At 40.3% G+C, this 27,458-nt stretch overlaps 1 protein-coding gene across 1 annotated transcript; it reads right to left on the bottom strand.

Annotated features, from left to right (window-relative positions):
* Window positions 1–27,458, bottom strand: MYH4 (myosin heavy chain 4). Its single transcript, XM_055306682.1, has 39 exons — window positions 27,428–27,458; window positions 24,534–24,775; window positions 24,305–24,448; window positions 23,768–23,924; window positions 22,762–22,789; window positions 22,555–22,669; window positions 21,796–21,888; window positions 21,577–21,640; window positions 21,174–21,272; window positions 20,942–21,045; window positions 19,231–19,369; window positions 18,540–18,658; window positions 18,288–18,437; window positions 17,597–17,767; window positions 15,648–15,957; window positions 14,724–14,794; window positions 14,238–14,325; window positions 14,019–14,136; window positions 13,606–13,729; window positions 13,375–13,511; window positions 12,991–13,246; window positions 11,641–11,883; window positions 11,372–11,548; window positions 11,035–11,180; window positions 10,708–10,798; window positions 10,236–10,625; window positions 9,098–9,224; window positions 8,501–8,619; window positions 8,179–8,375; window positions 6,461–6,644; window positions 6,215–6,380; window positions 5,997–6,121; window positions 5,017–5,325; window positions 3,470–3,673; window positions 1,579–1,704; window positions 1,318–1,488; window positions 1,127–1,231; window positions 929–1,024; window positions 1–160 (listed from the first exon to the last, which is right to left on the bottom strand). The coding sequence occupies exons 2-39, from the start codon at window positions 24,735–24,737 to the stop codon at window positions 8–10; spliced, it is 5,820 nt and encodes a 1,939-aa protein (XP_055162657.1). The 5' UTR covers window positions 24,738–24,775; window positions 27,428–27,458; the 3' UTR covers window positions 1–7.

Raw genomic sequence — 27,458 nt, 5'->3', positions numbered from 1 at the left:
TAATGAATTACTCTTCAGTTATGACTTTCGTGTGAACCTCTCGGCTCTTCACCCGCAACTTGTTGACCTGGGACTCGGCAATGTCAGCCCGCTCCTCTGCCTCCTCTAGCTCGTGCTGGATCTTGCGAAACTTGGCAAGGTTGACATTGGATTGTTCCTCCTGAGACAAGAAACGCATTTCAGAGAATATGAATATTTGACATTTTCGGATTCTCACTGCCTTTGTTATGAGAAGCAGCTACTGGATTTACTTCATAAATGAGAAAGCAAAGGTTCTTTTATTTGGTCATGTACTTATTTGGGTGCAAGGCATCTCACACAGTCGCCTTTGTGAACAAGTGGGCTTACAACCCCCCACCCCCACCCCGGTTTTGTCTCTCTCACTTGATTCTCTTCTTGGCAAACTTAAGATGCTACAATGTCAACTGGAAGATCAAAGTAGTTGGAATCTGGATCTGTGAGACAAACTTTTAAAAGTAGGCACAGTGGTAGTACTGGGTGAAGAGAAACTTAAGAAAAGTTTCTGAATTAACAGGACAAGATAGATGATGAGAAAGGAGCCAAATGAAAAATGTTCTGATGGATTTGTTGTGAAGTTCATTTAACAGAGCTTAGACTTCAGAGCCCTCGTGTGCAGCCCCTGTGAGTGCTGGAGATTCCTGGGAGTAGTGGAGCGTTCCAGATAAGGGAGGGAAGTAGATGGTAACCAAGAAACATTTCTAAAGTAACATGGCTGGAAAATTGCTTAAGGAGGTCTCCTAAGGTTCTAGTAATTACTGGTAAACATTTTTCATTCCGAATATTCATTTTCACATCTAATTTTATACTCTTTTGCCTTAAAGAAAGGCTCTTAAATACCATAAACTAAAGACTCCACACAACCTGGGCCTGTTCCTGAACTTTTCTTCCTCATTGTGAAGCTACTCACAGCCTCTTCAGCTTGTCTCTTGTAGGCTTTAACTTTGGTTTGCAATTTGTCCACCAAGTCCTGCAGCCTAAGAACGTTCTTGCGATCTTCCTCAGTCTGAAATGAGAGAGGTAGCAAACAGTGTTGTCACTGAAAATGACTCATCATTTTTATTTTCTTGAGAGTAGTAGGCCTGAGATATATGGAATGGTGGGTCACCTGGTAAGTGAGTTCCTTCACTCTTCTCTCATGTTTACGAAGACCCTTGACAGCCTCAACATTGCGCTTCTGTTCATTTTCAACCTCATTTTCAAGCTCCCTCACCTGGAAGAGAACAAAAGTGTTTAGCAGTTTGGCTGTAACTAGCTGTATGAGCAGGTGGGGAATTGAATGAAGTGATGGGCACCTACCCTGGCCTCCAGTTTCTGGATCTGTTTCTTCCCGCCCTTCAGGGCCAGCTGCTCTGCCTCATCCAGACGATGCTGCAGGTCCTTCACTGTCTGCTCCAGGTTCTTCTTCATCCGTTCCAGGTGGGCACTGGTGTCCTGCTCCTTCTTCAGCTCCTCGGCCATCATGGCCGCCTGATCAGCAGTAAAACAAAACCAGTTGAGAAAGGGAAGTGAGCACATCAAGATTCAAATTTGACGATCACCGTGCTGCCCTCTGCTCACGTCGGTGATGGCCTTCTTGGCCTTCTCCTCTGCGTTGCGGGCTTCCTGGACGATGTCCTCCATCTCTCCCTGGATCTGGGAAATGTCTGTCTCCAGCTTCTTCTTGGTGTTGATCAGACTGGTGTTCTGGTTAAAATTTATTAAAATAAGAAAGGGAAGCCCATTTAATTATATTCTGTTTACATTTTCATTTTGACTAGTGTACTTAGGCAAAAATTCTTGATTCATGAAAATTTCGGGATAAAAACCAAATCAAAAGTTGAGTCTTAAGTTTTTTATCTGTATATCTGTTAATGAATGTTTTCTGAAATTCTTCCAGATAGAATTTGATCTTTGATACCAATGGTGTTTGACTATTATCAGTGACTGCTTGTAAGCATGAAGCAGAATCCTGACTCAAGAAAAAATTTAAAGTGCTGTACCATGTAGCACCGTGTAGCTCATGGAAAATGGATTACTAATTTTTAGTTGTCCATTCATGTTTGGCTGGGTTTATATTTAAAGGGCATACATAGCATCACTATTGGTACAAAAATGAACCAAGCATCTGTTATGTTTTGGAAAGTTGATAGTATTTGAAATATTTAATCAATTCAAGGATACTAAGAATGAGTAAGAAAAATGTATTTTAATTTGAATTTAAAATTATTTGTAGTAGTGTGTGATTTTAACATTTCCATGATGGCTATTTCCTTTATTGCAATTTTTAAAAAGTATATCATAATATATGTTTATTATAAAAAGTAGAATATACAAATTAGCAAAATAAGAGGTAAAGAATAAGTATTGTACTCGCACTACCCAGAGATAACCATTGATAACACTTTTGTTTATCCTTCTGGATATTTCCTATATATATATATATATATATTTTTTTTTTTTTAAAGATTTATTTATTCATTCAGAGAGAGCGAAGAGAGAGGCAGAGACACAGGCAGAGGGAGAAGCAGGCTCCATGCAGGAAGGCTGATGTGGGACTCGATCCTGGGTCTCCAGGATCACACCCTGGGCTGCAGGCGGCGCTAAACCGCTGTGCCACCGGGGCTGCCCTCCTATATATTTTTAATAAAAATTACCATCCTTTATATATTATTTTTAAGTTGCTCTTTTCACATTCTATTTTGTGAACTTCTTTTCATGGCAATAGAAATGCATACTATAACGGCTGCTTATTATAAACCTTCTAAGGATATACCACCATTTATTTAGCACATCCATTATAAACAACAAATGCTGAGCACCAGTAACTATGGCCTCTGTGAATTTGAATGAAAAGCTTCTTTTTATATTTCATGTAGTTAGCTTTATGTGCATACAGGATACATACAAATAACTTGGTGGTGTATTCTTTTTCATCTCTCTTATTTGCTTATCTATTTGCAGCTTAGAGTTGCAAAAGACAAGATGGCCACTAATGTCATATATATGGTTATTATTAGATAGCCTTCTCTGCTTTTTTTTTATTATTTTTATTTATTTACGATAGTCATACAGAGAGAGAGAGAGAGAGAGGCAGAGACACAGGCAGAGGGAGAAGCAGGCTCCATGCACTGGGAGCCCGACATGGGATTCGATCCCGGGTCTCCAGGATCGCGCCCTGGGCCAAAGGCAGGCGCCAAACCGCTGCGCCACCCAGGGATCCCCCTTCTCTGCTTTTTTACAGAAGTTTCTAGAACTCTAAATTTTTTCAAATCAACATGATTATGTGAGCACATAAATAAATATACCTGTGAACTGGCTAGGCCCCTCTATGTCTTAGTAATATACATTTTCCAGAACTTCAGGAAAGGACCCTACCAAAGTTACTCCTTACTTTACAAGCAAGCTTATCCCCTCAAATTATCTTCAACTTTAGGAAGTACATTTGCTCAACTATTGTCCTGAACCTCACCTGGGTATGCAAGAGTTGCACACGCTCACTAGCATCCAGAAGTTCTTGCTCTGCCACCTTCCTGCTTCTCTCAGTCTGTTCCAGCAATGCCCTTAGCTCTTCAGTCTCAGCCTGCATCAGATTAGCTCTGCGCTCTACCATTGCCAGTTGTTCTTTAAGGTCATCTTGGCCTCTGATGGCATCATCCAAGTGTAGCTGAGTGTCCTACACAGAAAGAGGCAAAGACTGTTACTCATGCTTCAGTTACAAATTTAGAGTCACATACACACTTTGTTCTCAATAACTTAGAGTATGATTAGAGAGGGAAAATCTGCAAGTCTCTTTAATGACAAGTCTTTGTAGCCTAGAGTAGCAGATTTCCTCAAAAGAACAGGGTTGTTCTATTTTATATATTGAGCCATAAAAGAATAACCACGGCTAAAGCTACAAAATTTCAGATCAAGAAAGCATCTTCAGGATGAGCTACTTTAATGATGTTGTTTTATATGTTAAACAAGTATAAATATATATTTTTAAAATATATGTGTATACACATGAGAAAATGCTATGCATCACTTGCCATCAGGGAAATACAAATCAAAACCACAATGAGATACCACCTCACACCGGTGAGAATGGGGAAAATTAACAAGGCAGGAAACAACAAATGTTGGAGAGGATGCGGAGAAAAGGGAACACTCTTACACTGTTGGTGGGAATGTGAACTGGTGCAGCCACTCTGGAAAACTGTGTGGAGGTTCCTCAAAGAGTTAAAAATAGACCTGCCATATGACCCAGCAATTGCACTGCTGGGGATTTATCCCAAAGATTCAGATGCAATGAAACGCCGGGACACCTGCACCCCGATGTTTCTAGCAGCAATGTCCACAATAGCCAAACGGAAGGAGCCTCGGTGTCCATCGAAAGATGAATGGATAAAGAAGATGTGGTCTATGTATACAATGGAATATTACTCAGCCATTAGAAACGACAAATATCCACCATTTGCTTCGACGTGGATGGAACTGGAGGGTATTATGCTGAGTGAAGTAAGTCAATCGGAGAAGGACAAACAGTGTATGTTCTCATTCATTTGGGGAATATGAATAATAGTGAAAGGGAATATAAGGGAAGGGAGAAGAAATGTGTGGGAAATATCAGAAAGGGAGACAGAACATAAAGACTCCTAACTCTGGGAAATGAACTAGGGATGGTGGAAGGGGGGCGGGGGGTGGGGGTGAATGGGTGACGGACACTGAGGGGGGCACTTAATGGGATGAGCACTGGGTGTTATTCTGTATGTTGGTAAATTGGACAATAAAAAATTAATTTATTAAAAAATATGTGTATATATATATATACATTATACAAGTGAAGTTTATATAAATGAAGTGATTTTGAATTGTCTTCTCTTCAGTCGACAAAGTGAACTTTGTCTTAGACTTTCCAGGTTTCTTTAGGTGTGTTTGTAAAATTTTCAACTGACTACCATATTATTTAGATTTATGTCACATCAATTACAGTTACACCCAAACTGTATAACACCATACATGTTTATCCCAGTGTACCTTCAATATTCCTTGCGTGTTTCTAAGATTCCTTATTGCCTCTGCAGCCTGGCGATTGGCATGGTTCAGCTGGATTTCCATTTCATTGAGATCTCCCTCCATCTTCTTCTTGATCCGCAGGGCATCATTCCTGCTCCTGATCTCAGCATCCAGGGTGCTCTGCATTGACTCCACCACTCTGAGATGGTTCCTCTTTAGCTGATCTATCTCTTCATCTTTTTCAGCAATTTTGCGGTCAATCTCAGATTTCACCTGGTTTAACTCAAGCTGGATGCGAAGGATTTTGCCTTCTTCATGCTCAAGAGATCCCTTTATGAAAAGCAAGTTTCAGGTTACTCTTGACTTGTGACCCTCTCAGGAGTAATCTGAGGTGTAATCTGAGACTGGCCCCTATACCTAGAGGGTACAGAAGGACCAAATTAAGAGGCAGGCCACTCCAGCTTGGTAGTGGCAGTTTAATCAGAGCAAAGGGAATTTACATGAGAGGCTTGTCTTGGGTGGCAGGAAGATGAATGGACCCCCGCATCCGCCTACCAAATTCTAAAAGCTTACAAAGGGGCCTTAAGTAGATTTAGTCAACATATACCATATAGGAGTTCTCAACACCACACCACTAGCCCAAGGCTGTGTCTTTAGAGCAACCTCTGGGAGCAGGAGAGGGAAGTGGAACCCACATTCCTGGGATAGGGGGACGGTCCATCAGCAGTCACATCTTTCTGATGGTGTTTTCCTGATTGTTACCTAAAGAGCTGCTTGCTGTTTGTGTTGCGCATTATGATGGTTTCTTGAAGAAGGCATTAAAAAAATGCACAAACTTTCATACATCTTAATTTACCCTGTTAGTTCTGCATTCCCAGGGAACAGTACAGTATTTTTCACTGAATGAGTTATCCCCTGCAGCTTTGCAACACGATAACCCTCAGCTGCTATTAATTTTTCAATTTATTTGTAATGCATAAGTGAGTAAATGGAACATGTACCTCTGCTTCCTCCAGGGCAGCCTGTAGTTCACTCTTCTCTTGATCTGTTTGTTTCTTTACTTTCTCTAATTCGTGGATATGCTTTCCCCCCTCTGCGATCTGCTCTGTCAGGTCAGAAATCTCCTCTGTGGGTTAATAGTAAAATACCACATTCAATTGAGAGAAATGAAAACTTGTCTCCCTACCATTTTTGAAGTAGAATGGTGACAAAGACTTACGCTGCAAGTTCTTGTTCTCTCGCTTCAGGGTTTCAAGGTGATCCAGGGATTCCTCATAGGCGTTCTTGACCTTGAACAGCTCAGTGCTGAGAGCCCGGGCCTCCTTCTGAGAGGCCTCCAGTTCAGCCTGTGTTTCCTCATACTTCTGTTTCCACTCTGCCAGGACCTGGAAGTACATCAGAACTAAGCCTCTGTAATCAGGAATGAGGCCACTTCCCCCCAGGAAAGCTGGTCATTGTGGGTCACCTTGTCGAAGTTCCTCTGCTTCTTGTCCAAGGCAGTACAGGCCGCATTAGATCTCTCCATGTCAATCATGAGGTCCTCCACCTCACTCTGGAGCCGCTGCTTTGTCTTTTCTAGAGAAGAGCATTTGGAATTCACAGCCTCCACATGTTCCTCAGCTTCCTGCAGACGCTGGGCCAGCTTCTTCCTAAAATGTTGGTCAGTGCAAGTGACCAAGAGCAGGTTTAGAGCTACCACAGTGAACTTTATAAAGCTGCTGACCAGGAAAGCATATTTCCCCCAAGATTCTTTGCTTCTATGTCCATAAATTGTTAAGGTTTTCTAAAATGTCTTCTTAGTACCCATTTTGTCTCTTTAGTTTTCCCTAGTGAATTTTTATCTTCGTATCAGGGGTTGTTGAACATATTCATGAGGCCTTTTTCATATGTGTGGTGGTAGTGTGTGCATGCATGTGAGAGTCAGAGAGAGACTGAATGGGCCTATCTGATTATACAGTGGTAGAGACTGCTATCTTCTCTTTACAGTGCATGTCCACTGAAGAATGGGCCAAGACCACAGCCCTCCCCACGCACGTCAGCTGAGTGAACAATGTGAGTACATGACAGCTGTGAACAGGAGACATATCATCAAAGAATGCTAGGACTAGATAGTGTTCTTAAGTGTTTTTTAACACTTAAGTGTGTTTAATATGGATATGTGGGCGTTTTAAAACTCAGGCCATCTGGCCTCCCCCCGCCACCCAAAGGATTAAAAAAATTAAAAAAAAAAAGAGTTGCTTTAGGAAAATTTATCCAGTAATTTCCAAATTAATATAGATGAAAAGCAAGATGCTTTTCTGAAATTGGAAACTTTTTGTTATTCTTCAAAGCATAGCCTTCGAAATACTAATTTCTTCGTGATGCCTAAGATATTTGAGGTTTCCTCTTTGGTGTGATATCCATTGACCTTCTTTACTGTTCATAAATGAAACTGCAGCCCAAAGTGATGCATGTGAGGTCATAGGATTAATCACTAACTTTTTGGGTCTTGTGCCCCGGCCATTAAATACTGTTCCAGAATTATATTTTCCAAAAGCCCTCCAAAGTCTTACTGCTTCCCTCACTAGCTAATACTTCTGTGAAATGCTCCCTCTGCAAATGCCTGCCAGACCCCCTCATTCAGTTTAATTTTAGCAACCACTGAAGATAAATCTAATTTAGAGAAGTTTCCTTCACTGGGAACATAATGATTATTTCCCTTCCATGTGTCATTCCCATGAGTTTTATTCCATAACAAGTGTGTGTTATTAGTAAATCAGTTTATTGATACTGATTGTTAGTTAAATAATGACAGTATGATAGTCTTATTCTGAACTTCTAGATAGGGAAAACTGGTTATTGTTAATTAGAACATTCATAATAATATAGCACTATTTCCATTTTTCCTTATACTGAAAGAAATTCTACTTAATTCTTAAAGGGTGTACTGATAATTTTTTTTCATTTCAGTGGAAAGGAATTTAAGATATTTTTGTAATAGAACAAAATGCAGGGAGAGCTGTGGTCTTGGTCCATTCTTCAGTGGACATGCATGGTCTGTAAGGGGAAGATGATGGATTCCTCAACTGTATAATCAGATAAAACTTTCCTTTTGTCTTCATGCTTGAAATATTCTTTCTTTTTATTATTTTTCCTTCACTAATTTTAAACTTTTCTTTCTTCCTCTATCATTAGAGCCCATACTTAGCCTCCTCTAGCTCCTCCGTGCGCTGGATGGCATCTGTCTCATATTTGGTCCTCCACTGGGCGACCTCACTGTTGGCCTTGGACATTGACCTCTGCAGCTCAGCCTTGGCCTCCTGCTCCTCCTCATACTGTTCCCGCAGCAGGTCACAGTCATGGCGGGCTGATTGCAGTGCATGGGCTAAGGCATTCTTGGCCTGGACCAACCAAAAAGTGTGCATTGTACATTTATGTTCTAGTCATTGATACTCTCTAAGGGAAGTTCAAAGGGTGTCATGCTGCAAAGTTAAGTGATTGAAAGTCTCGACTGGAGAATTCTCACCTTAGACTCCTCTTCCAGCTGCCTCTTTAATTCCTCAATCTGTTGTGTAAATGCTTGTTTGCCTCGTGATAGCTGAGACACTAGAGCTTCTTTCTCATCTAGCTGTCGTGAAAATTCACCTGTGAAAGACAAAACATGAATGATTTAGTTCTGTTGGCTAGGTGAAGACTAATTTAAAGAATGCTGTAATATTAGAACTCTTACTCCAGTAATGAAAAGAATAACTTAAGAATTTTGATGGGGTTGAGATGGTTATTTCTTGCTTTTTCAAAAATGTGAGCTTTTTTGGATATTTTAGGTCCTTCCTTCCTTCCTTCCTTCCTTCCTTCCTTCCTTCCTTCCTTCCTTCCTTCCTTCTTTCTTTTTTTAGTAATGCTGAGGCAACAAAAATCTCAGTCCAGGGAGCTTAATTTCCTCCAGTTATAGCTTATAATCATTCTTTTTACTGTCTCTCAGTGAAAAGAAAAAGGAAATACAAATGAATGATAAATGGACATGTGTGGCTTAAGAAATGATGGCTGTTCAAGTGCATTCACAAATGGAGGCTCGCCTTTGGTTCTCTGGCTCTCTGTGTGCTGGCCGCATGTGCCCACTGACCTGATTCTGTGTGCAAACGAGCCTTCTGGGCTGACAGCTCATTGATAAGGCGTTGTTGTTCCTCTTCCTTTGTTTTTACTTCACTAAGCTGGTCCTCCAGGGTGCGGCATGTTTTTTCAAGGTTTCCCTGTGGTGGGAAGTGAAAAACAGAGAAAGATGATACGTTTTTATTTTAAGTCTGGATTTGGGGTAACTGCTTATGAAAAGGAGCTGAATTGTATTTACTTTTCTATCCACTCCAAAGCTCTGCACGGTACCTTGGATGTAGAGGCACATAATTTGGGCCATAGGAATAAATAAATGGTTATGAAAAGTAGGTTATTGTCTTTGGAAAACATGAGCATCATTTAAATTCTGCCTCATGTGGAGTATGATTTTTAGAGAATTTCTCCCCCCTGAAATTACATTCTTTCATGGTCATAGTGACAAAAGTTAGCATGATTTCTACAGATCAGATAGGAAGATCAAAATGATTCATTTCAATATAGTGATGCCTAATAGGCATAATAGGAATAATTTAAAAATAAAGTAACATTATAGCAACAATGTTGACAATAGCCAAACTATGGAAAGAACCCACATGTCCATTGACAGATGAATGAACAAAGAAGATGTGTATTATATATATTATATATATAATACTCAGCCATTTAAAAAATGGAATCTTGCCATTTGCAATGACATGGTTGGAACTGGAGGGTATATGCTAAGTGAAACAGGTCAATCAGAGAAAGACAATTATCATACAATCTCATGGAATTTAAGAAACAAAACAGGATCATAGGGAAAGAAAAAAATGATGAAATCAGAGAGGGAGACAAACCATAAGAGACTCTTAATCATAGGAAGCAAATTGAGGGTTGTGGGAGGGGAGGGGGGCAGGGGGATGGGGTAAGTGGGTGAAGACATTAAGAAGGGCACGTGATGAAATGAGCACTGGGTGTTATATATAAGGACTGATGATTCGCTGATCTCTGTCTCTGAAACTAATAAACTAAATGTTAATTAATTGCATTTAAATAAAAAAGTAAAATGAGATAACATTTAAAGTTTGTACAGTTAGAGTAGATATATTCATATATAAAGTATCATTTTGAATCTTGCAAATAAAATGGAAAGGGGACAAGTTCATAAAAACCTTGGCTTTGGAGACAGTCTCCATGTTACTGGCAAGGTCATCGATCTCCATCTTCATCTCACTCTTCTCCTTCTCCAGCTTCTGCTTGACCCTCTGCAGGTTGTCTATCTGCTCCCCGAGCTCAGCCACGCTGTCCGCGTGCTTCTTTCTCAGGGTAGCCGCTGTGGCTTCGTGCTGCAGGGTGGCCTCCTCCAGGTCCCTGCGCATCTTCTGGAACTCGGCCTCCCGCTTCTTGTTCATCTCAATCTGGGCAGATGTGGCCCCACCAGCTTCTTCCAGGCGCTCGCTGATCTCCTCCAGTTCCCGGGAGAGGTCAGAGCGCTGCTTCTCTGCTTTGGCCCTGGAGGCGCGCTCTGCCTCGATTTCCTCCTCCAGCTCCTCGATGCGGGCCTGGGAGTGACACATGGACATTAATGCTGACTCACGGCAGCTTTGATTCCTATAATGCGCAGAAGTGGAGGCTCTTCCTCACCTGTAACTCCTTGATCTTTTTCTGTAGCTGCATTGCTAGAGCCTGCTCATCCTCAATCTTGCTTTGCAGATTGCTCATTTCAAACTCTTTCCTGTTAGAGGAGCAACATATAAGCTCTCCATCAATTCTTTTACCAGTTTTCTTTCTCATGAACAGTGGAATGTCTTTATACTGCTGTGTTAAGGATCTGAATACTATATATGTTTTTATAAGTCAATAATATACCATTTTCGTTAAAAAAGTCTAAGGTACCATTTTTTTCCCAGTGTGCCCTGAAGTAATAGTTTAGAGGTCTTTAAAACATATATTTCACTTGAATTGACTCACTTTTTGAGTTTCTCATCGAGTTGCTGCTTATCATTTTCGACATCCATTGTGGATTCTTGGGCCAACTTTAGGTCTCCCTCTAGTTTCCTCTTGGCTCTTTCTAGGTCCATGCGGAGTTTCTTTTCTTGTTCCAGAGATCCTTCAAGCTGAATATATTGTGGATTTTATTTATTTCAGTCCTAAGGCACTGAGCCATATGTTACTAACCATCACAGGAGAATTTTAAAAGATACACCAAATAGCATGGGAATTTTAATTATTATTTTCAAAGCCACAGTGAAGGGCTTATGAGCATGTCACAACTGTTGAGACGAAATACTGTGTTTTTCATACTTACATCATCCACTTGCTGCTCTAGCTTGGTTTTAGCTTTGGTCAGGGTGTTGACCTTGTCCTCTTCTGCCTGCAAGTCATCCAGGGTCTGCTGGTGGGCCTCTTGGAGGGCCTTCTTCTCCTTGGTCAGCTTTGCGATGGTTTCATCCAGGCCTGCCATCTCTTCTGTGAGGTTTTTCACCTTGAAAAATTAAAAAAGAAATGATACCTGCTCTAAAGCAGCTTAGTAGGGGGGCAGAATCTCTCTGTGGTGGAACAGAATATGTTTCATACCTTGTTCTCTGTGGCATGCTTCTCCTTTTCAACCTTGGCCAGGGTCAGCTCAAGGTCATCAATATCTTTCTTGAGCTCTGAACACTCGTCCTCCAGTTTCCTCTTCTTGGCCGTCAGCTCAGCATTGATCTCCTCCTCATCCTCTGCTCTCTCAGTCACCTCCTTGATCTTCGCCTCCAGCTGGATTTTGGTTTTAATCAGCTGGTCACATCTCTCCTCTGCATCAGCCAAGCCATCTGCTTCCTAATGAGAGAAATGAAATGATATAATTTGAGCTATATCTATAATCACACAGTAATTTATTAAAACATGGATATTTTTGTGACTTAACCAGTTTGATCAACACAATGCCAACTTTATTTATTTTAATTTTTAAAGATTTTATCTATTCATGAGAGACATGGAGAGAGAGGCAGAGGCATAGGCAGAGGGAGAAGCAGGCTCCCTGTGGGGAGTCCAATGTGGGACTCAAATCTCGGGACCCCTGGATCACGACCTAAGTCAAAGGCAGACACTCAACCCCGAGCCACGCAGGCACCCCCATATGCCAACTTTTAAAAGTCTAATGGACAAAATGTTAGTACTTTTAATGTATTGATTATAATAACAGATTTCCTCCAACTATCCATGTATGGAAGGTCAGATCAGGAAAAACTAGTCTTTTGGGAAAATCTACACCTGTGCTACTTTGGAAACATCACTTATTAATTCTAGGATTCCGTTTCCTCACATTCAAGGGAGTTAATAATTTAACCTTTCCCTGCCTTGGTAAGAACAACATAGCCTCTATTTATGTACACAAATATCCACTAAGGAAAGAACAGTCTCACCTAAGAGAAGGTTCTATAAAGAAAGGAAAATGTCCATGGTCATCTTTATGACTTTGCTCATTGGGCAGCCTGGGTGGCTCAGCGGTTTAGTGCCACCTTCAGCCCAAGGCCTGATCCTGGAGACCTGGGATGGAGTTCCACATCAGGCTCCCTGCTTGGAGCCTGCTTCTCCCTCTGCCTGTCTCTGCCCACCCCCTCTCTATCTCCATCTCTATCTCTATCTCTATCTCTATCTCTATCTATCTCTCATGAATAAATAAAATCTAAAAAAAAAAAAAAGAATGACTTTGGTCATTGATGACCGTACTGTATATGAATGTGCCTGTGATCAGAAACAGCATAATTGGTGACTTCACATCTATTGCTTCTTTTGGTCTGAGTCTTCGTATTTTTGAATGACAATTGCAGCACTTGGGCTAGTGGAAACCATTGATCAGAAACCTTAAGCTACAACTTTTTCATATCCACTCCACAGTATATGGAGGTTAAGAAGTGGTTGAGCTGTGCAGTGGACACTCACAGATTGAACTTGGAGCTGCAGGTCATTTTTCTCTTGCATCAAAGCTACCATCTTCTCTTCAAGCTCTTTCCTTTTTGCCTCTGACTTAGCCAGCTCTTCCTTGGTCTTCTCAAACTCTTCCTTCATATTGGCCATCTCCTTTTCTGTCTCTGCACTCTTGAGGAGTGGCTTGATCTTGAAATACAGCTTCATCCAGGGCCAGTGCTTGACATTCATGAAAGCACGGACGTTGTACTGGATGCAGAAAATGGACTCTCTGTAGGAATGATAAAAAATGCAAATAAGGAATGATTGGACAGTGATTGTCACTCAACAGAAGTAAATGACTATATCATATTCAACTATGAAAATGCAGAGAATGAGGACTTGGATTCAGTCCCTCACCTCCTCTCCATCATCTTCTTGAATTCCACCCTCATCAGATAGCCCCTGCACACGGCTTGGGTGCGTGTGATGAGTTGAGCCAGCTTTTCATCTCGCATCTCCTCTAGAGTTCCCAACAGGCCAGCTTTAAAGAAAACCTTGCCAGAGAACAAGCTAAATATGTTATTTCCACTCATGAGAAAGTCCAAAGGTGATGAAATTATGATAGAGATAGATTTAGGTTGATGGTACCTTGGTATGACCGAATTTGTACTGGGTGTGGTCGATGTCAATAGACCCTAGAAGTTTCTCAGAAGCCTTCTTACTGTCAATGAACTGACCTTCTGGGATAGCACTCGCATTTAGAACCTTGTATCTATCAGGATATAAAGAATGTAAAAGTGTGGTTTTTTTTCTTACTAGCTATCATTGAAAATATGTAGAATGAGCTTTGGAGAAAAAAATTTTCATTAAAATCAAGCAGTGCTTTAGTTGAACCTTGGGAAAATATGTTTAAAAACTTACGATAATATAAAGCAAGCCTTCACTCTTTTAAGATCACCTTTCAATTAATTGCATTTCAAGGAAGTTAAAAGATGTTTGAACAGTGTGGTGATATTGATCTAGACTAGCACATTGAAAGGGAAAAATAATGAGACACAAACCTCTGTTTGAAGTCTGCATAAAGAATCCTGCTTGGGAACCCCTTCCTGCAGATGCGGATCCCTTCCAGCACACCGTTACACCGCAGCTGGTGCAGGACAAGTTCATGCTCCATGGCCCCTTAAAAGAAAGAAAGAAAAAAAAAAAGGATGTGTTTTCTATTGTAGTAGTCTCATAAGAAGTTACACTGGAGTCTTACTTGGATATCATAAATGTCTTACCAGGAGTTTTAGTTTCATTGGGAATGAGACAGCGTACAAAGTGGGGATGAGTGCTCCTCAGATTGGTCATCAGCTTATTTAAATTCTCCTGTAAATCATATGAAAAGTTTTGAAGTCCTTTTTTGTTGCATCTACATAAAAGTCCCTGTCAATGATCTGTACTTAATGTGCCCCATTTCATGAATAAAGTAAATATAACTGACTGCAGTGATTGCTTTTAAGAGAGGGTTTGATTTCATGTGAAATTTGCTCAACACTAGATCTTTTAGGTTTGGAGTTTTAAGGGGAACTGATTCATTTATTGTAAGGACTAGAAGCACATTGTGGATTTTTGTTTTGTTAAATTTTTCCTAACACATTTTTTAATTTTACTTTGTACAGCATTGCTTTTTTTCAGTTTCACCGTAGATTTCTTTTAAAAAGTTGCTTAAAGTTATGATAATCTTGTTACAGAAGTTATCTTTTGGCTTCAAGAATATACTGTACCCTGAAAAGGGCTGACACTGTCTGGAAAGAAGAACCCTTCTTCTTGCCACCTTTTTTTCCACCGCCACTTTCTGAAAAATAAAATAGAAAAATTAAAACTATTTGCAATAGCTTTTTAAGTACTGTCCATAGGTACGAAGACTATCAGAATTCCTCCTGGAATTTAAGTTTGCACTCATTCATTTGTATCATTCCTGTTTTTCTTTCTGTATCTTTCCTCCAACTATAGAATAGGAAAATAGAAGCATTGGCTCACATTGTAAGTATTCAGAAAAACAAAAACAATAAGAGAACTGTTGATTAAAAGGGCAGAGGTGGGGAAGGGATGGGCCTCCTCTCCTCCAGATCAGCAAAGTGAGTCCCCTGAAGGAAGTGTCCAAGAGATAGAGTAGTAATGTCCTCTTCATGCATGCTGGTCCCAGAGAACCGGCAAAGTTGCATACTTGGTACCGGGTGGGTAAGCCTCAACTAACCTGCAGGCAGGTCCTATTTCCTATTTGCTTTTGCTTCTATACTGTCACTTCTATCTGGTCCTAGGGGACTTAGGAGAACAGAACTTCAATTCCTCAAGCACTATTGCCTTGACAGAGGATTTCCTCATCTCCAACTTAGCTGGATCCTTGAAGGAACCAGTACTATTAAAATAGTAGAAATGAGCTGTATGATCTTGAGCAAGTCATTTATCCTCTAAGTGTGTCTGCATTGGTGAAATGAAGCCATGAACAAAACGATCCATAGTGTCAGTTTTATCTCTGAAAGCTTATGGTCATGAGACCATACCACACTTAGTATAAAGTATCCTTCCTTTCATTAAGTCTATATTGGCCAGTGTTTTTCATGTTTGGTTTTGCTGTAACTATATCTGATAAAGCATATATTTCTGTTTTGTGACTCTGTGAACATACTAATGATATTAAGAATGACCTGCTTCAGCACTTTGTCCCCCAGCAAAGAGAAGAGCCAGAGTCTTCATTCCAGACTTCTGGTATAGCCCAACCACGGTCTCATTCAGAGGGTCCTTGTTCTTGTCAAGCCAGCCAGCAATGTTGTAGTCCACAGTGCCTGCGTAGTGGACCAGCGAGAAGTGTGCCTCTGCCTTGCCTTTGGCAGGCTTGGGCTTCTGGAAGTTGTTGGACTTGCCCAAGTGCTGTTCATACAGCTTGTTCTTGAAGGAGGTGTCTGTGGCCTTGGGGAACATACACTCTTCTTCCAGGATGGAGAAGATGCCCATAGGCTGAGAGTAGAAAAAAAGGGATGATATTAATGAGTTCCTCAGAAAAATATGCTCCAATAGTTTATGCATACTTGGTAGAAACCTGAAAATGTTCCAAAAGAAGATTTGGGATGATAAGAAATTAAGCATGATCCTACTTATTGCCTCTTCTCTGCTACTGAAAGGTGATGAAATAGTCATGTACCAAGGACATATGGGAAGTATGTTTGCTAGAAAGACTCAATTAAAAAAAGAAGAAGAAGAAGACGCCCATCTGTGCCATTTGGCAAATATTATGTTCAGAGTATAAAATTAAATTCCAAGACTACCATTTCAAAGCTGAATTCTTTATCCTGTAAATGTATGTATCTAAATGCTTTCTTTCTTCTTGACAATGTAACTTTCTTCACCTTAAATCTAGACATGACAAAAGTATGAAGAGGAGGGCGAGGGAATGGGGTGACTGAGTGACAGGCACTGAAGGGGGCACTTGATGGGATGAGCACTGGGTGTTACACTATATGTTGGCAAATCAAACTCCAATAAAAAATATACCCAAAAAAGTATGTAGAGGAGAGAAATTAAGGATAATGATTAAAAATTACCCATTCCCAGGAGGAGGGTGCATCTCATGTTGTATCATTAGAACTCTTTGTACTCTGAGCAGTGTTACCTTCTCCACGGTGGAGGTAAGTGATGATAATTTAGTTTTGCTTTGTAAGCAGATTGACTCCTGTTTCAGTGGCAAGTTTGATATGAAAGACTAATAGGAAATCCAATGTTGATGATTTTGCTTCAGTCTTAAATTGTCTCCTTAAACTATTTTGATGTTCCAGGAACTGAGTACTGTGTTGTTTTCATGAATAGCAGAGATATTATGTCACCAAATTAAAATTATTCCTCAAAAAAAAATAAAATAAGATTATTCCTCAAATTGGGTAGACCTAATCTGATGTGATACTCTCATCTTTAATATTTTTGTGTTTGCTTTTCCTTTCCCACTGCTTCAGGTAGTGTTGACATATAACTATATACTTTTTTGGTATCTATGAGTTCCCAATACACATTTGAAATTGTTTAATGTTTTCACATATTCAAAACTGATAGAATTATTGCCCTATCTCCTAGACAAAGGAGAATTCAGGGTTCATTTTCCAGGCAAGAGCGTAGAGAGGTTTGGTGTTTATTCAGTAGTTGTCAGAGGTGTTAATGCCTGCAGTAAGTGAAGAGCTACCCTTCCAGCCTGGAAGACATCTTGACACATTCTGTCTTGATACCCATGAAGGATGATCCATGCACAACACACCATCATGGAATCGCCAGGATCAATGATAGTACTCAGAGGCCTAGCTGCAATTTCATTCCTTTCTCCCCTGCATGTGAGATTATGCAGGAACAACAGTGAAGAAGAGTGAAGTTATAAGAGGGAGAAACATGCATCTAGGTGTCTGTGTATATGCCTGTTGCATTGCAGTCATTTTTCTGTGAAAAACTATTCATGAATAATACATCACTTGCAACACACCAGACAACTGATCAGAGTACACAAGCATGTCATCAAATACCACTGCTTGCTCTTTGAGAATTGAGATTGCAGTTAAGCAGAAGGAGGTGGACAGTTTGTTTTTCATGTACTGAAGGCTTGAAAAGTCACACAGACCTTCTCAATGAGCTCGATGCAAGCAGCCAGGTCCATCCCGAAGTCGATGAACTCCCACTCGATGCCCTCCTTCTTGTACTCCTCCTGCTCCAGCACGAACATGTGGTGGTTGAAGAACTGTTGTAGCTTCTCATTGGTGAAGTTGATGCACAGTTGCTCCAGGCTGTTGAACTATAGGAGAAGATAAGTATAGGAAATTACAACTTAAGTATTTGTACCTATAGAGGAGCTACTAATACTTTCTTCTGAATTTAAGGGATTTTGGTTTATTAAATTACAAATGTTCACATTGTTTTCTTAATATATGACATGATTCTAAAGAAGGTGAATTAACTCCTCAAATACTTTACTTTTTGCATGAAATCAATAGGGAAAATACTATTAACTAAGGAGATCTTTAAATATTCTCTTAGAGTAATTTAAGAAAGCATTTCTCTACCTATCTGTTTGGATCCAGGATAAATGTTGAATATTTATTAACTTTTCACAGACCATTCTCTGAGACTTCTAGACTTGAAAGAAACGTTCTTTCTTTATACCAATTTACTACTTGTTTTGAATCTCCTTAGAGGCTCTTCTTTTCCACAAATTCCATTTTGTACTTTTTATACAGATAATTTTGAATGCTCTAAGAAAATATCAAATGACTGGGGATTAGCATTTGCTAATTTTCTGTCCATTCACTACTCACATCAAAGATCTCAAAGCCGGCGATGTCCAGGACCCCGATGAAGTACTGCCTGGGCTGCTTGGTGTCCAGCTGCTGGTTGATGCGGGTGACCATCCACAGGAACATCTTCTCGTAGATGGACTTGGCCAGAGCACCCACAGAGTTGTACACCTTCAAGAACAGTGATGGTTTGGTTTTTTGAGTTGAACACAGTCATGGAGCCTTGGGTTTCCTGTGGCTCAGACAAATCAGGGGGGGTTCAGTCATGTTTACCTGCTGCACAGTCTGGCCTTTGGTGACATACTCATTGCCGACCTTGACCCTAGGGTAGCAGAGGGCTTTGAGCAGGTCAGCAGAGTTCAGGCTCTGGAGGTAGGCCGCCTTGTCAGCAACTGCAAGAACAAGGCAACAGCAGTGAAACCAAGCACAGCTTACACAGTTTAAGGTGTGAAGGGTAATGACAAAGAAAAAAAAAAAAAGGTTTTGCTTGAAGAGGAATATATGCAAATGTGACAAAACCATTTGTCACACTAATTTTAGTCAATTTTTTTTGAGTGGATAATTTAGAATGTAGGGAATTGATGCTTTATATGGTATTTAAAATATAGCTAAAGTAAACCACAGATAAAAATAATTTGAGAAATTCGAACCTAGAGGAGTAGTGACAGGAAAATTCTAATCGTTTTTTTTTTTTCTTCCAGTGCATGTGGGCATGGAATTTATTAACTGGAATAGAAATGGTTTTTAATAAGATGGTAAATACTGGCTAACAGTGAGTCAGTGAAAATTGGAATGGGCAGAAGTCACAACTCCACAAACCTCAGTTGTGTAGAACATGCATGTGTTATTTCTGTCATCTAATACTTTTCCCTGCCGTCAGGTCAGGAAAGTGAAAGCTTGGCCCCTGCCCTTGAACTGATGGTGTCGGCTCTGTCAGCTGAATGATGTGAGCAGGGAGTGGTACCTTCCGTGCCATCTGGCTCAGCCTGCTCCTCCCTCTGCTTCTGCTTGAACTTCATGTTCCCGTAATGCATTACAGCCCCCGTGAGCTTGTAGATGGCTGCCTTTTCATCAGGGCTAAAACCCAGGATGTCCACAGCACTCTGTGGAAAGAGTTGAATTTAACTCAGCTCCCAGTTAGCACCACGGCAGACACCTTCAGGACACTGGGGCCTGCCTCCCCACCTTCTCATTATGTCTTGACTAGTACCTTGCTGTTTTCAAAAGGCAATCATATTCTTCAGCACTTTGTTCCACAAAACAGTATCAATAGGTATGCATCAGTTTCTGATTGAGTCATGGGGACAGTGAAGATCTTGTGTGACCTGTCCATGCTCACCTGGCCAAGACTCAGAGCCTTGAAGTTGGATGCCAAGGCCAACACTCTTCCTGTTTCTCCACATTAACGAGGCCTTTCTCCATAGGTTTCTTATCTCATGGATTTCCTTTGCCTCACAAATCTGTTGCTTCCTTTTCGTCCTGTGATGTCCGAGTCAAATATGGAATCCTAGCCTGTCTCCCTGGATGTTATGATGGATGCAGTTGGGAAGAGGATATGAGGAGAAGAGCAGTGGCCCTTGAGTTTTTCCCTGTGTGCATCTCTGATACCAGGTTGCAACTCAGCTGGCCATGAAATGCCTGGCAGTTCACCTGGTTGTTACTCATACAGGGAAGAGACATTTGTGAAAAGAACTCCTTTATTGGAATATTGTTGTGTCTTTTTTCTCTAGCAGGTTTTGATCACCTTCTTAGTTGGCCATGCTAGGCTTCGCAAAGGCTCATGCACTGGAGACAAGACATCAGACAAGGCAGGGGGTGTTCATTTATATAGTACTCAAGTCTCCTAAGACTCTTTCTCCAGATTATTTTACCTCCAGTTCCAGCTCACTGACTTAAGCCATTTAAAACACCTAGAAATTAACAAAAGTCTTGGAGCAAGACTATAATGCTTTTTTTTTTTTTAAACTTCTGACACTAGAGTTTATTTCTCAACTCCTTAACCCTTTTGGACATATGAATAATAATGAGGCAAAGCTGGTAAAAGCTGATATTTATGAGATGAAGGCACATAAATAGTTTATAGATTTTTTGAAAATAATATTTTAAGAGAAGTGTTTTTTTGTAAGCAACTCTCAATCCTATCTAGGGAATGTTGGGATACTCCCACTGGTATTAAAGTTAATCAAAGAAGGTTGACTATTAAGAAATGAGAAAGAAAACATGAAATATGTATAAAGTATATGTATAAAGAAAATAAGCCAGAGTAATGATCCTTAAAAAGGGGGGGGGGGAGAATCTGTAGTTCCAGAAATGAAAGTAAAGTCTCACAGAGTCCAAAAAGAGAATTTTTGAGGTTAGAGAATTCATTTCTTCAAATGTTGTATAGAGGGTAGAGGGGAATACTGTTAGCCCACAGAGTTACATTTGAAACAAAACTTGTGTTTACATCTGACTATAGAGGAATTGTGGAAATACCATGTTCTATTATTAGCTTTCTGATACCTAGGCTGGAGGGCAGGCATTGAAATATCCTATAATTTTATTCCAAGGGTAAGGAAGTCTGGAAGGTAATATTGCCTATATTGCCTTTCCATGGACGGCATTCACTCTGTGGTGAGGAGTGTTGTATACTGCAAGATGAATTTGTTTCTTCTTGTTCTGTACCTATTACTTACATCTGTGGCTATCAACTCTTCCTGATCATCAATGCTGGGCACCGTAATTTCACCTTGACTGACAAAGGCAAAGTCATATGGGTTGGTGGTGATCAGAAGCATTTCTGTACACATGAAGAAGAACAAATATAGACAGAATTACTTTGGTCATCAAAAACATTTCAGGGGGATTTCTTACAAAAAAAAGGGCTTTTATTCTCCCTGGTAGAAATAAATCATAGATACTTCTTACCAATAAGCTCTGGTTTCTTGTTGGACATGATTTGGTAAAATATGTGGTAGCTTCTTTCAGCCTTTAGCTGGAAAGTAACGCGAGACTTCTCTAGCAGATCTAGAAAGTCAAGTTGAGCGCACAGAAAAGAAAAGCCACAATGGAAAATTAAGCATACGAAAAGTTCATACAATATGATAACAAGATTGTCAGTATAGTCCCCCAAAGAAAAATAGTGTCGGGCAGCCCGGGTAGCTCAGCGGTTTAGCGCCGCCTTCAGCCCAGACCTGGGATGGAGTTCCATGTCGGGCTCCCTGCATGGAGCCTGTTTCTCCCTCTGCCTGTGTCTCTGTCTCTCATGAATAGATAAATAAATAAAATCTTTAAAAAAAATATTGTCAGTCACTAATCCTCATTAACTTACATGTTTCAATATCTGCAGAAGCCAGTTTGCCTGTTGCACCAAAATGGATCCTGATGAATTTACCCTTAAAAAGGCAAAGAAAAACTTTTTGTACATTTTCAAAGGCAGACAAGTTTTTTTCTTTAGCTACAGACCAAACAGATGGGAAAGATATTGATACCACATATACAGAAGTGTCAGTGCTGATCCTCACATGAGAAGGAAGACCAGGAGACTTACAAAGCGAGAGGAGTTGTCATTCCTTACGGTCTTGGCATTGCCAAAGGCCTCCAGTAGAGGGTTGGCGCTGATGATCTGATCTTCAAGGGTCCCCTTAAGAGAAATGAGTAAGATAGATAAAGAGACCCCAGGAAAGGTGAGTTGCAGTCTGCTGAAATGCCTTTCCATTAACTTCCTCCCCTGCTCGGTTCCCCGCTCCCAGGATTCTGTAACTTTTGGGTGAGGCTGGCTGGCTTGCTTCCTTTTTCTTTTTCCCTCTCTCCCTGTCTGTCTTTCTTTCCCTCCCTCCGTCACTTCCTTCCTTCCTTCCTTCCTTCCTTCCTTCCTTCCTTCCTTCCTTCCTTCCTTCCTTTCTTCCTTCCTTCCTCAAACACATTTCTTTCTTTTTTTAAAGATTATTTGAGAAAGGGAATTTGTGAGCAGGGCTTTTGTAAAGTGAATAGAAGGAAGACACATTGGGGGAGGGGGTACTCTAGTGATATGGTCTTAGGCCCATTTTTTCCCCTCCTAATAAATAGTTGTGAGAACTTCTTGTTTTTTGTTTGTTTGTTTTGTTTTTATGAGAACTTCTATCTATTGTACCTGGCAACACATCTCATTCTCACAGCCCAGCCACCCAAGAGTTATTTTGCAAATTTTGGCATCACCTGGAATTGGTTGCTATGGCTCTGAAGAACCTTGGCCAAATTATTGAAAGCCTAGGATTTCTTCTTCTTCCCCCTAGGATTTCTTCTATTCTGGGATGAATATCATACCCACCTGCATTTTGCCAGGAGTAGATTCCTCTTTTTTCTTCTCTCCAGTAATGGCAATTGTTGCAAAGTACTGGATGACACGCTTGGTGTTCACAGTCTTCCCTGCACCAGATTCTCCACTGTCAAGTCCACACAGAGGAAAAAGTGACAATCTAAGTAACCACTACAGTGATCAAAATTCAACAGAAAGAAAGGCATGAAATCTACATACGTAATCAGGATTGACTGGTTCTCACGATCTGTGAATGAGAAATTAGAGATAATATTGAAAAATATACTTAGCACATATAAGTTTTGTAAACTCAAAATTGTCTTTTAAAGCTCTCTCTCACTCACAGACGAAAATTATATCAATAGTTACTTTTCTTTTTTCACAATATTCTTTTTTAAATAAGTAGCAAAAGATGTGCTAAATAGTGTGTTGACTCCTGTTAGTGTGATAGAATATGTAATGCACCTTTTCACCATACGATCTTTGAGGATAATTTATCAATGTCAAGTGAATGCTAGTTCTGTATTCCATTTACTCACTTGGTTCATAGTTCAAAATCATGTTATTAATGTCAACCCAAAGTTTTGTGTAGTAATTGTGGTAACTTGTACTATGAGCTTTCAAAGCTTACTTTTTAGGAGAGATGGTATATTAGCTATAATTAAAATGCTTAGTTCATATCTAAATTTGGTTAATTTTGATCTGGAATATGAATTAATTAGTTTGGATTTTAGCATAGAAACCTAAGCAAAATTCTCTGTGCTTTTGAAACTAGTCCATTTTATTATTTTTAAAAAATATTTTATTTATTAATTTTAGAGAAAGAGCATGCATGAAGGGGAGATGTGGGACGATCAGAGGGGGAGGAGTGGGGAGGAGAAAGAATCTCCAGCAGATTCCACACTGAGAGTGGAGTTTGACTCAGGACTCCGTCCCATGACCCTGAGATCACAACATGAACCAAAACCAAGATGAGCCATCCAGGCACCCCTGGCCCATTTTATTCTAAATATATTTCCCCAATTATATTATATTATATTATATTATGTACTATAATATAATACACTAATCGTATTAGTATACTATGATTATACTGTTATTACTATTATGTCTGTGCTGAACATTTTATTCTCCAAGTACTACCTCTGTGTCATCTTTGTTCTCAGTATATGTACTTTATAACTTTATAAATGGCTCTATAAATTATAATTATGGACTCACTCACCAGTCAGCATGAACTGATAGGCATTGTCAGAGATGGAGAAGATGTGGGGTGGGGCCTCCTGACGCTTCTTGCCTCGGTAGGCCGTCACCACCTCGGGGTTGTACACCGGCAGCCACTTGTAGGGGTTGACAGTGACACAGAAGAGGCCCGAGTAGGTCTGTGGGAAATGACAAGGTTACTGTGTCAGCCATCACCTCATTAATCTGCCTTGGAAATACTGCTTACCCTGCCAAATGAGAGGGACCTGAGTACTGTGTCAGTTGTCCTAAAACTTGATTGTATCATTCCCTGGCTGCCTCCTGCCCACACGTGCCCTACACAATATGCTTCCTTTCGTTTGTCCACGAATTCAGCATTAAGTAGATGATTTGTTACATGAACATATTCAGATACTTCAGAATTCACAACACTAGCCAGATGATCAGTCTTAAACTTGTAAACAAATCAGAAAATAAAATCTTTAATTGGTTTTAGCTTAAGTCCATAGTTCACGATCTTAAGTTAGCGAAAAGTGGAAAGGAAAACGGGAATGCTCACATAGATCATCCAGGCTGCATAACGCTCTTTGAGGTTGTACAGCACAGCAGGCTCATGCAGGTGTGTCATCATAGCCATGTCTTCAATCTTGTCATACTTGGGAGGGTTCATGGAGAAGATTTGATCTTCCCTAACTGTGACAGTCTGTTAAGAAAAGAAGGAGCTGGTGCGTATGGTCCAAGCAGGAGAGGACCAGATATGCCTCCCTGTCCCTCCTTGTGTTACTTACAGTGCCAGCTTCGGTCTTCACTGTCACCTTTCCTGCTTCCCTGCTCTGCACTGTACTTTTCACATAGGACTCCTTAGCGTCCACCACAAAGACAGAATTCTTGGCATCGAAGGGCCTATTCTGGGCCTCAATCCGCTCCTTTTCAGACTTTCGGAGGTATGGAGCAGCCTCCCCAAAAACAGCCATCTCTGCATCAGAGCTCATGGTTGCAGGTTACTGGTGGCAGCCCAGCACCGATGTAACTAAAGGGTAGAAGCAGAGCTGGACAGTGACCCATGGTGAGGGTGAACGTTGTCCTGTTGGTGTCACACTCTTGTGTCTCACTGGCCTGGTCTCTTTCCTCAGCCCCTCCTCTAAGGATCATTGTTGCATCCTGTGCAAAGGTGCTGAGGGAATGGATCATGGGTTTGAAAGCCTTATGTTGGGAGCTTAATTCTTGTGATGTTATAAGCCTCTGTTCATCCTCTGTGCTGAGAGCCTTTGTAGAGGAATATGGAGGAGTTCCTGTTGTGGTCATCAGCATTCATGATGCCCCAAGTGTGCTCAGAATCTTTTCTTTTTCTACGTGCTTTGCTTTGTTTTCCTTTTTCTACTCCTCTTCCCCACCTTTTTTTTTCTTTTGACATTGCAGTGATAGAAATGCAAAATAATTGTTTCCAATGACTTAACAACCTGAGCCTATTTTAAAAATTAAAATATTTAGTCAAATTTTTCTCCTGGTCCAAATTATTAAAATCAGATGTATAAATTGGCTCTAAATATTGTTAAAATTGAATAGATGAAAAGGTACATTTGTTCGTTCAGGAGACAGTCCAGATTGAAAACATGTAGTAAGGACGAATAAATGCCTAGGTTAGGAGTAAACTATTTAGGTACAGGTAATAAAGTACAGGTAATAAAGGAAAAGGTAAATGCAACAAAAGTTGAAAATCCAACAAATGATTTGTTCTAAGTCAAAATTAAGTCTCATTCTTAAATTGTGAATGTAGTATTATCAAAACAAAAGATAACTTTAAAAAGTTCTTGGGAACAAACATTTGAATTAAAAACATATCATAGTGTTTATATATTTTTAATTTATAATTTGTTTTTAGCTGGATTTCAGGATATTGGTTGTTTTTAATCTGATTCTTATTATTTCAGATCTCTCTTTCTGCCTCCTTTTTTTAAAAAAAACACCAATTCTCTATCTCTTTTGAAGTCAATAGCTGGTATAAAATTTCAAACCAAAATGAACTTTAAATTTTTTTCCTACTGACAAATGAATCATGAGAAAATAAGTCCTCTTGCTCTGATGGCAAGGACAGGACGAGTAACCAGTAACAGAAAGGTGACTTTTGTAGAGGGGGAGGGGGGCTGGATTGTGGAAAGCAGTATCTGTGTGAGACAGCACAGTGAGAACAGTGAGAACAGCAGCGTCACCCTTAGGTAGGCTTTTCAGAAGGAGTCTTGGTATTTTGTCATCAGCATTAAACTTCCTCTCGACTGTTAGATATAGAATTTGCCATATATTGTGTCTCTAAAATCAGTCTAGTTCACACCTATGAAAACCTCTTGATGATGCAGTGAAATTTAGACATACATCCAAGGGACAGGTGTTGAATTAGGGTTTTTTCTTCAAAGGAAAAATGCTACCCCTGATACGTTATTTTTTTGTTTCTGTGTTTGTTTTTACACAAGACCATTTTTGCATTAACAACACACTACCATGGACAGATTACTATAATACAGTGCATTCACCAAACAGAAAGGATGCCACCCTTCCCACCTCATGTCTGAGATCCATGGTTTCCCCACCTGTAGGTCACAAGCTCCCAAGGACCCTCAGGATTGTTGCAGGGGTTCCTAAATCCACCAGCATAGGGATAATTGCCTCAAGTGTGAGCAAGCCACATCCTCAAACAGTAAATTTTCTGTTAGGAAGTCTGAATCACTATAGCTTCTTACTAATATCAACTAGTTAGAAATTTATCAAAATTTATCAAAAAGTGGGGATCCCTGGGTGGTGCAGCGGTTTGGCACCTGCCTTTGGCCCAGGGCGCGATCCTGGAGACCCGGGATCGAATCCCACATCGGGTTCCCGGTGCATGGAGCCTGCTTCTCCCTCTGCCTGTGTCTCTGCCTCTCTCTCTCTCTCTCTGTGTGACTATCATAAATAAATAAAAAATTAAAAAAAGTGTAGCAGGTTTTCATCATTATGTATATTTTAACATTATACTAAAAATACAGGTCCCAACATACAGAGTTGGAAGGGGGACTTTGTATGTTTTGATTGTAGGAAGAGTACTTGTAAGCCACTGTCTGAGGTTGTAGACGCAAGAGCTGCAGATACCTTAGCAGTCACCTAGAATGCAGCATCCTCATTTTACTGATAAGAAATCAAGGGCCCAGAGAGGTCATGCAATGTGACAGAAGTGTAAGTGCGACATGAGCCCTGTTCTCCCAAGTCCAGGTTCAGTGCTGATTCCATGGCAGCACACTGTATCTCAAGATCCGTAAAGCAACCTGGCTTCCCTCAGATAGCCAGAGTCTGTGGAAAGCTGGGTTGGCACCTGGAAATTTTGACTTCCTGTTCAACATATTGTTGGTTTTACCAAATGGTCTCTACCAGAGATCTTCACTGGTTAAGTTGGACTAGTGGTTCACTAAATATTACATTGTAATTGTTGTATTCTTTCTGAAGTGCTAACAACACGTGAAAGAGACAAGTCATTAAATTTCGTGTAAATGGTCTGAAAAGTCAATATTTTATGAGAAGCCATTTTTAAAGAACAGCTGCTCCTTGTATTATCCTGTTCCCATCCCTAGCCCAGTAGATAAGATGGTAGCTCTTTAAAACTTAGCAGTAGGGAGATCCCTTTGTTCTTTAGAGTTTAATAATAAATCACTCTTACCTTTCGTGTTACCAAATGAAGAAGGTGGCAA

This window comes from Nyctereutes procyonoides, unplaced genomic scaffold (assembly GCF_905146905.1).
Source record: "Nyctereutes procyonoides isolate TBG_1078 unplaced genomic scaffold, NYPRO_anot_genome, whole genome shotgun sequence".
NCBI lineage: Eukaryota > Metazoa > Chordata > Mammalia > Carnivora > Canidae > Nyctereutes > Nyctereutes procyonoides.
Note: the sequence above shows the minus strand (reverse complement) of the source record. Positions and strands in the feature narration are given on the sequence as shown.